Below are 10,205 nucleotides of genomic sequence, written 5' to 3' on the forward strand. Positions count from 1 at the left end.
CCGCATAGGAAAGTTCAACGGAGCAAACCCTGGGGCGCTTGGTTGAGGTTCACTGGCCCCCGCACCAGTTATCTCTCTTGTTGACTCGTTAAGGTCTGGAAAGAGAGTGAGCAGACTACGGGAAGACGAAGCCATTTTCTGGACAACAGAGTGTTACAGAGTGTCTCTCTCAGAAATCTCTCTCAGAAAACAGAGTGTTACAGAGTATCTCTCTCAGAAATCTCTCTCAGACAACAGAGTGTTACAGAGTATCTCTCTCAGAAAACAGAGTGTTACAGAGTATCTCTCTCAGAAATCTCTCTCAGAAAACGAAGAGTTTTTCAGAGTTTTTCTAGCAGGTTTTTGTCTCTGCTTCCAAGCCTCAGCCTCCGCTTCGGTTTATAAAGACCATGACAAAGAGGCCGACACGCGTTCTGTCGATCACGTGCATCGCCGCGTGTCTGGCGCACCTTTTGATGGCACGCCTTTTTATGGATTGGGCACGCCTTTTGATGGCACGCCTTTTTATGGATTGGGCACGCCTTTTGATGGCACGCCTTTTGAAAGATTGGGCACACCTTTTGAGGGTGCGACTTTATAAGGGTCCGACAAGACTCTGTAAACTGTCCCGACATTGATTCCGGTTAGCTCCTTTATGGGTCCGACAAGACTCTGTAAACTGTCCCGACATTGATTCCGGTTAGTTTCTACAAGGGTCCAGCAAGACTCCGTAAACTGTCACAACATTGTCTGCTACAACGGTCCGACATGACCCCATAAACTGTCTTCTACATCGGTCTGACACCGCCATCCAGTGTCCTCTACACCGTTATGACACCACCATACAGTGTCCTCTACAACGTTATGACACCCCCATACAGTGTCCTCTACAACGTTATGACACCTCCATCCAGTGTCTTCACCAATGGTCTGACACGACCATACAGTGTCACCTATCCTCTTTTATTTTTATGTATTTTCTTGTTTTGTTACTCTCTCCAAACTCAAGTTGGTTAGTTCCTATCCCCCTTGAGTTTGCGGGGGGCTGTTAAAATCCACCTCACCTCACCTACTTCACCCACTTAAACCTACTCCACTAAACCTAACCCACTACACCACTACCACCTCCACTTCACCTACTCCTCACCTACTACACACTCACCCTCTCCTATATATAGGAATCATTGTAACCATAACATTAATATCAATCAATAATACAATTCTCTATTTCTCTTTATAGATTAAATTTTCTACAATTACCATAACGTTCTGTATGGACCAATACTTTTGCACCTTTACAGCCCTTATGGTCCCTCATATAGATTTTATATTCTTATGAATTATCTATTCTACTCGCATTTTTAATGGTCCTAGGTAATAAGATTTGCCTTACTAGATGAAATTCTCCACTTTTTTGGCCCATCATCATGATCTTCCACAAACATTTCCTTTATATAGCATATCTTCATAACCGCTTACCCAGGGACGCTTGTCCAATAATCTAAGTTTTTGTCATACTTGGATCTTGTGCTTCTAAAGGAGAATAAACATCCCAATCAACCAAATGATATAGACTGGAAGTCATTCAAAGTTCACTTCTCTGAATTTTATGAACTGCAACTCTTCAAAAGAAATCACTTGAATGAGGTCTAGTTCTTAGTCTTTGCATAGTAAATATGATTGCCAAATTCCACATGACTAATATATGTTTAAAACTGTCCAAATTGTGAGAATGTCTTTCACATCCAATTGTTACCATACAATGAAAATCACCATTTTAATGTATTTAGTTTAACTTCTAAGTGACCTAGTTTAAACAAAAGCCTGGTCACTATGGCACTTAAAAACTGGAATTTTGCTTTCTTGGTGTAGTTGAAGAAGATAATAGGTGTGCATATGCTTTAGCCTAGGAGTCTTTTCCCCAACTCCCCCCTATACTGTAAATTTGCTCTGTCCTGATGCTGAGTAACTGAGGGTATTTGCTTTTTCCAGATGTTTTCTAGTGTTGAACCCTTAACTTATTTATCCAGAGCAGTTTCTTTTCACTGGAAAAGGAAAAGGAATAATAAAAGAACAAATAACTAAAATGAAAAAAAGGAGCAACATGCATGTCCTGATTAATTACACATATCTCTGCAGATTAAAGCCATATTGTTGATCGCAATCAATACCTCAGCTATTCACCCTTCTCACTCTATTTGGATTCACTTTCAAATTAAGATGGTGCCTAGGATAGTTCTCTGCTTCTGAATATGTTTGTTATATTATCACAGGACAGAGATGTCAGTGTGATATTGATAAATTTCGTGTCTGAAAGTCCTCGGTTCAATTTTCTATTCACTGAAAAGCTGGCTACACGAGTTTTTAGATTTCTAGTGGATTCCCATCACTTCAGTATACAAATGTTTTACAAACTCATGGTTGCCAGAATTGGGGTGTTAAGCACATTTTAAAAGATCACAAATTTAGTGGATGAATGACATCAACTAGCTTTTTAGTCATGATGATTTGTAAAAATCTATTCACCCAGGCCTAGGTATGTGTTTTTGTCAATGTTTTTATGGAGCATAGGTTCAGGTAAAAATGCGTGCGCGTGCATGTGCATCTTTTGAGGAGAGTCATGGCAAGTGTTACGAAGGTCATACCCAGTGCACAAGACTCCCACTTACGGTAGGGTTTGGGAGAGGTAATAGATAGAAAACCTTTCCCCCACTTTTTGTTTGTGGAGATGCTGATTTTCATTTCTCGAACCTGTGCCACAATGCAGGAAGTGGATAGCATTTGCCATTGCTCTAGGTCAAGTCAAATCTTGGAGGGAAAAAAAAAGGAAAAGGAAAAAAGGCAAATCACTCTGGCACAACCGTTATAATTTTGTCCTTGGGTGCCAATGCTCCAGAAGATTGTAGTATATGATAAAATTCTAGCAATTGCCACGAACCATATTGCATGATTCATTATTCTTCCCATGTGAGATGAAAGGCATTGTTGATCATAGCAGCATGCTCAACATGGAAGCCTTTTGAATTGGGTGTGTTCATGTATTATTGATTGTTGTATCATCTCTAAAAATTAAGTTGTATCTCAAGTTATCTGCTTGTGTCAATATTGCAAACTTTTAAGGATCATATCCATTGAAGAGAAGAGAATCTAAGGCTCCATTTGGTGGAGCTCTCAAACTTTAGTTCTATTCTTTATTTTGAACGTGCTGTTTGTTTACAGCTTTTAAAAATTAATTCTACACTAACTTTTGAAACTCTTTCCGAGGCAGGAAAATTTGGGCTAACCGGTCGTCCCACCGGTTGACCGGAACAGTGTTCGGTTTTTTTTTTTCAATTTAAAACTCTTTTTAAAACTCTTTTCAAAACTTATAACCAAACAAATTTTCCACACATCATAATTTCAAAACTCACAAACTCAAAATACAATTTTATTCTCAAATCATAATTCTAAAACTCTACCAAACACTACCTAAAATTTTCAAATGTTAATTGTAGTGAACCAATCTTTTTTTCTTTTCTTCTAAATTTGAAATCTTATCTTGTACGACTTGTTTTGTTTTTTGTTTTTAATAGATGATGACAGATGAGCTGGAAGCAGGAGGAAAAATATATCTAGTGTATCCAGTCATTGAGCAATCTGAGCAACTGCCTCAGCTTCGTGCTGCTTCAGCTGATCTTGAAACTATATCTAAGAGGTTTGAAGCTTACAGCTGTGGGTTACTACATGGAAAAATGAGGAGCGATGAGAAAGATGATGCATTAAGACGATTTAGATCAGGAGAAATATGTGTACTGCTCTCTACTCAAGTAATTGAGATTGGTGTTGATGTTCCGGATGCATCCATGATGGTTGTTATGAATGCTGAGAGATTCGGAATAGCTCAGTTACACCAACTTAGAGGACGAGTTGGGCGCGGAGTAAGGAAGTCTAAGTGTGTTTTGTTAGCATCCATGGCCAGTAGCATAAACCGGTTGAAGGTGCTGGAGAAATCATCTGATGGTTTTTATTTAGCAAACATGGATCTTCTTCTACGTGGACCTGGTGACTTGCTCGGTAAGAAGCAGTCGGGACACCTTCCAGAGTTTCCTATTGCCAGATTAGAGATAGATGGAAATATTCTACAAGAAGCACATCATGCTGCATTGGTAAAATATGATTCCTCTTTACTTCCTCTTCTTTAGAAATCTAGTGATGTTTTTAGTTGATCCATATTTATGAATCTTCTAATTTCAAGTAAAATATATGTACATCGTTATCTGTTTGCATATACTTTTTTTGATGTTATATGTTTGGCAATATTGACCCACGCATATGGTTATTTCTTTCTGTGGTCATCCACCTGGCGGGCATATATATAACTAGGTCTATACACAATCACAAATATGCATGTAGATCATTTATTCATGTGAAACCTTTTATGCAAATGTTCTAATACTATTGACTGCAAATTTCACTTGTTAAAAAAAAAAAAAAGCATTCATAGTAATATATGGTAACCAAGTCTGCTCACATTTATTTATGGTAACCTGTTCAACTCTATTGGTTAGTCTCATTGTCACGACCCAAACCCACTCCTATAGGTTTAGCGTCATAACTGGTCAATAATCCGAGATTACTAAAGGCCTTCCTGTACAAATAAAAATAATCGGGGCTAGCTCAAACTTAATATAAAATATATATAACATGTAGTCCAATGAGCTGTGATTCTATATGAAATAACACATGCACACAACGTTAATTTACCCACACTGTGTTATATACATCACATCTTGTACAAAAACATTCATCTACAAATACACATATATCAAAATATCAACATCATGATCAAAAACTTGACAACGGTCTTCTGGACCTAACCTCAACTCGGAGGCACCAAAACAAAGCTCCAAAAGCTTTAAACGGTGGCTCGGCTAGAGGATTCCTTCTGGGCTTGCTGTTCATGACGCTCACCTATACATATATATATACACATAGTGAGTTAAAGCCTAGTGAATAACATTAAAGTAAAAAGGTTAGTGAACGAATTCCATACATGTCATATATATAAAACAGATCATAACAAACCAATCTCATATCTGAACAAAATAATGATACATCCAATGGAACACATCATATCGTCTTCCGACTAGAGTAATCGGCTCCGGATACTGATTAAACATATCACCACTTTGTCAAGTGGCTAACGATATCTCGTAATCACATATATGTCATGAACCCGCATTAACATGCTGTCCCTTATGACTTGGGACCATTCTTTGGATGCCACAGTAGATTCAAAATCAGATATTCGTTCACTTAAGCAAAATAATGTTTCATAAAACATAACATATCAAATAGCATTTCAAATATATTTCATATGAACATATCTTTACAGTAATGTTACTCACAGTGCTTCCAAAACCGGTTGATCGGTCTATGAACCTTGACCTACAAACACAAACATTCATAGCACAACATCTTAAAGCACATGCAATTCATTCCGTCGGTTTACTCGTTACTTGCTCATTCAGTTGTTTCTATTCATTCTATAATTTCTTTCGTGCTCCTGATATGCACATGACTTTGAAATACAGTTGGAAACCATGCAAATGAAGGCCCGAACCTTAGAAAAATGGAGAGAAAACAAAACCAAAAATCTGCTTTGAAAATCGAACGTGCAATTTTTGTAGAAAGGAGCTCGGAACAGGGGAGGTCTAGCCACACGTGCGGGACTCAGGCCGCACGTGTGGTCTGGGTAGAGTGAAATCTGAAAATGTGCTTCATATTTTGAGGCTCAACTTTTGCACTCTCAACTTCATTTTCATGCAAATTAAAGCCTAAAACTCTTAAAAACATGTTGAATTACGCATGTTTAACTTCAAACTCAAACCATTACTTTAAAACAAAACTCAAATCTTGAACTTAGAGTGCAGAACCGTCAAAAGATGCATATATGAGTTCAAGCCTCAAAATCCATGGGGGTTTCCCCCAAAGTTGAAGAACCATGCAAGAATTGTAGGGATGAACAAGAAATTCGTGAAATCATGCCATGTATGTTGATATGAGAGCTAATCGCTACAAGTCTTCTCTTATCTTGTCCATTCCTATCTTTTCTTCCACAATTTACTTCTTGATTAGCCTTAGATTCCATAAATTTATGAGTATAACATCTTCAATGCAAGAAGTTGAGGAATTCTTACCTTAGATGGTTGAATTGGTGAAGATTTGGCTCAAATCCCCTTTTTTTCCTTTCTTCCTCTTGAGTTCTCTAGCACTTTCTTGTTCCTTCTCTCTCTCTCTCTAGATTTTTGTTTGTTGAGTCTTAGACTCAACCAAGGCTCATATATATATACAATATTTAATTAAATCCAATTAATTCAATACGAATTGAATTTTTACAAAACTTCTCAGTAAGTCCTAAAAATCATGTTAATTATAACTATGTACTCGGTTTTGGTTTATGGCACCTCTAAGACCTTCAATTTTCAGTTTAAAGTTGTAATTTCAATAAGTTTTTCTACAATCAATAGATATAAATTCAAATCCTTCTAATTCACACCCTTAGACATACAATTTCATAACAAACACATAATCAAATAGCACATAACAATGCAATTAGATGACTAATTAATTAGATGCATGTCCGGGTCATTGCAGACATCCATATGGGTTTTGGTTCCCTTTGCCTCAACTCTTCGCAAACAAAATTTCGTGTTGTAATGAAACATATTATTCTTGTTTGGTTTATTAACTCCTTTTTACTTAGGAAAAAATAACCCAATAAATGATGTGCTCTGTTAATGACATATTGAATGTTAGTTTTCTTATACATGCAGAGAATTCTAGGTTCATCTCATGATTTGGAGAAATTCCCAGAACTCAAAGCAGAGCTTAGCATGCGACAGCCACTGTGCCTGTTAGGTGACTGAGACGGTATTTGTCAGGCCCCATACTTTTGAACCTCAAATGTCCGTCCAGTTCCTGTGGCTGTGATTTCATCTCAAAATGTTTCCGGGAGCTCTGTAGTGTGTAACCTTTGAGCTTCATTCTCCTCTCCGACTTGTACAGCTACTTTGGAAGATAACATTGTTGTATTTATTTTGTGAAAAATCAATTGAATAAAAGGTGTACAAAAACTGTAATGCACTGTAAATCGAAAAACATGTGGACTGACATATGTTCATCTAGTGGTCAAACAAAAGATGGCCAAAACTGAGGATAATTTTACTTATTTTTCCTCATTTTCTTTTTCTACGTTTTCCCTTTCTTTGTTCTTGTGCAAATTCAGGATCCAAACAAAATATAACAGTTTTGAATGCATTGTCTGTTTCAATGCTGCTAGTGTAATGGATGGAAATGATCTTATCTCTTATGCATCCAACCAAGATGAGTTAAGTTGGTTTACTCATTGGACTCTATCTAGGACACGGTTTCTGATTATTAAAAAAGAAGTTAGTTTACTCATACTTATTTTTGGTTTAGAAACAATATGTCAATGTGCGTCAAAACTACCAAACAATTATCTGTTAGGAGTGATACCATACACTCTTCTAAGCAATGTGCACCATAAAAATTTTCATATTTACACCGGTTAAAGCAGAATGGAGTACCATTTTTTTACTAACTCATAGGTCCAATTAAATCTGTTATCAGTGTCAATCATTACATGGTTATGGCAATTAATTATACATTTTTGTTTTTTGTTTTTTGTTTTTTGGGGTTGGGGGTTGTAAGGTTAGCCATCCACTGTCTTTTAGGGCAACTTCTGCAGTTGCTAAAGAGAGAGATAGTAGATAGAGAGAACTCATTTTTCCAATTTTAAAATTATATATACATTTAATACACACCTTGGCTACAATATTAAATCACCTATTCATTTTTAAAATTATAATGCCCTTAAAACGCGAAATTAAATCTTAGTTTTATAATATATATATATATATATATATATATATATATATATATATATAAAAATTAAAACATACTTTTAACACATAATTAAACTATTCCATTTTGTATGCTCCTAAGAAGCTCAAAGGGTCTCAGTTATGGTCCTGGAACACCCATATTGGGATAAATGTCATGTACTGGGCTACAGTAAAGCTAGAGCGCGTCCCCAGTCGCCAACCCTACACAGTTACAGATTGAACACCCACTAAGTTACACAGTTGGGAAAGATAATAACTTAATCCCTAATTGCCTCGGTGTGGTTCTACATCTATATCCTCATTAAGATGTTTTAAACTAGGCCTAAGAATGCCTAGAATAAGATGAGGATACAAAGATGCACTTTAAAAGCATTTTCAAAAGTTTCAGAAAATAGGGGTCACGCTTGAGCATAGGTTACTCCGCTCGAGCGGCCATGCAGACAAAGGTTTCCGCTTGAGCGTAGACTTACCTGCTCGAGCGTTCTGCAAAACAGTCAAAAGTGCTGGATGGGTGAAAATCACGCTCGATTGGGCGCTCGACACCCGCTCGAGCATGAGACACAATGTCCTGCTCGAGCGCCAATTATTCCACTCGAGCGGACTTCAAAACAGAACAAGAATGCTGGGAGCACGATTTCCACGCTCGAGCGCCAGTCACCCCGCTCGAGCGTGAGTCCAAATTCTGGAAATTCCAGATTTGAACCTCAAACTCAAAACCAAGTTTTAAACCATAAATTTCGATCCTCTTGGACCAATTTTTCAGAAAACTCATCAAAACTCATACTTTAACATGATTCAAAGCTCAATTTGTAAAATCAAAGCCCAAGGGTGTTTCAAACAAACTCAATTTGAAACCAATTTTCATGAACATGCAAGAAACATGACATGCATGGATTTAAACCATTTCAAAGCTTCAATTTGATGCTCTAGTGAGCCAATTCTTTTTAAAACAAGATGAAATCATGGACTTAACATAACCATGAGCATGCATGTGACAATTTCATGAAGGACAACTTCAAACTTCAAACTTCAAAGTAAAGGCATGCATGCAAGAACTAGGCTCCAATTCAATATCATGAGACCAAAACTTAACTTCAATCACTAGAGGCTCAAGAACCACGCATGAACAAGCTTAAATACAACAAGGAGAGGTTGAAATTCCTTACCTAAGTCTTGAATTAGAGGTATGGAGGCTCAAGAAGGCAAATCTCTCACAATTTCTTCAAGATTCCAAGCAATTCAAGATGAATTCACTCTAACTCCCTATTCTCCCTCTCTAGTCGGCTATACACTCAAGAGTAATGGCTGAGCAAATGTTTGTAATGCAAGACTAAGCCTTAGACAAGGTTTGGTGTAGTGGCCCACTCAAATGGCAAGGTTGTAGCTAAGTCAAACTATGTAATTTCTCAATAATTAACCTAATTTAATCGTACCTAATCAGTTTTCAAATAAATAGACCATAAAATTACATTAATTACGATGATCATAAAACACTAATCGGTTTCCGGTTTGGCCGCCGATAAGGCCTTCAATTTGCAGTTTAAACATAAAAACTGAACAGATAATTAAACAGTCAACAGATAGACATACAGTTAAACAGATATACTTAGTCAAATCAATTCCATATTTCCGTCAGTCAGTTCAGTATTTCAATCAGTTCAATTATCAATCATAATCAGTTTCAGTTTAACGGTAATCAGTGGTTATTCGGTAAATAGTGACGAGGGTTGTTACAGTCTCCCCTCCTTAAAAAGAGTTTAGTCCTCTAAACTCGAATTACCTTCATTCTGGAAGAAAATAGGGTTCAGTGGAAACAGTTCAGGATATCTTTTAGCCATGTCATCTTCCCTCTCCCAAAGTGGCATACACGCCACCATGGTTTTGCCAGTCAACTTTCATTAACGGGATCTCTTTGTTTCTCAATTTCTTGATCTGTCTGTTTACAATCTGAATAGCCCGCTCCTCGTAAGTGTAGTTATCATTTAGCACTACACGAGTAGGCTCTATCACATGGAAAGGATCCCGGAGGTAGTCCCTCAACATAGAAATGTGGAAGACGTTGTGCATATGCTCCATTTCCGGAGGAAGCGCGACTTGATACGCCACCGGATTGATTTTCTCAATAATTTCATATGGTCCGACGTATCTCGGCGCTAACTTGCCTTTGACTCCAAAACGAGTCTGGCCTTTCATCGGTGTCACTTTCATAAACACGTGATCACCCATTTCATATTCTCTATCCCGTCTTCTGACATCAACATAACTTTTCTGTCTACTCTGCGCGGTTTTCAGTCTCTGTCGTATCAGTTTCACTTTCTC

At 37.4% G+C, this 10,205-nt stretch overlaps 1 protein-coding gene across 12 annotated transcripts in view; it reads left to right on the forward strand.

The window, feature by feature from the left end:
- The window catches only part of LOC114290287 (DEAD/DEAH box RNA helicase family protein), a 47,263-nt gene extending 39,972 nt beyond the window's left edge, over positions 1–7,291 (forward strand). For 10 of the 12 annotated variants that reach the window (XM_082870766.1, XM_082870770.1, XM_082870771.1 and 7 more), the window contains 2 exons: positions 3,552–4,124; positions 6,795–7,291. In XM_082870766.1, coding sequence (XP_082726892.1) covers positions 3,552–4,124; positions 6,795–6,887 — 666 coding nt within the window. In that variant the 3' untranslated portion in view covers positions 6,888–7,291. Of the gene's footprint in view, positions 1–2,746; positions 3,008–3,551; positions 4,125–6,777 lie in introns of all 12 variants that reach the window. The other 2 variants (XR_014330700.1, XM_082870769.1) reach the window with 2 other exon arrangements.
- Positions 7,292–10,205: the final 2,914 nt, after the last annotated feature.

The sequence above is a fragment of the Camellia sinensis genome, chromosome 5 (genome assembly GCF_055761805.1).
Source record: "Camellia sinensis isolate YWXY chromosome 5, ASM5576180v1, whole genome shotgun sequence".
NCBI classification, from domain to species: domain Eukaryota; kingdom Viridiplantae; phylum Streptophyta; class Magnoliopsida; order Ericales; family Theaceae; genus Camellia; species Camellia sinensis.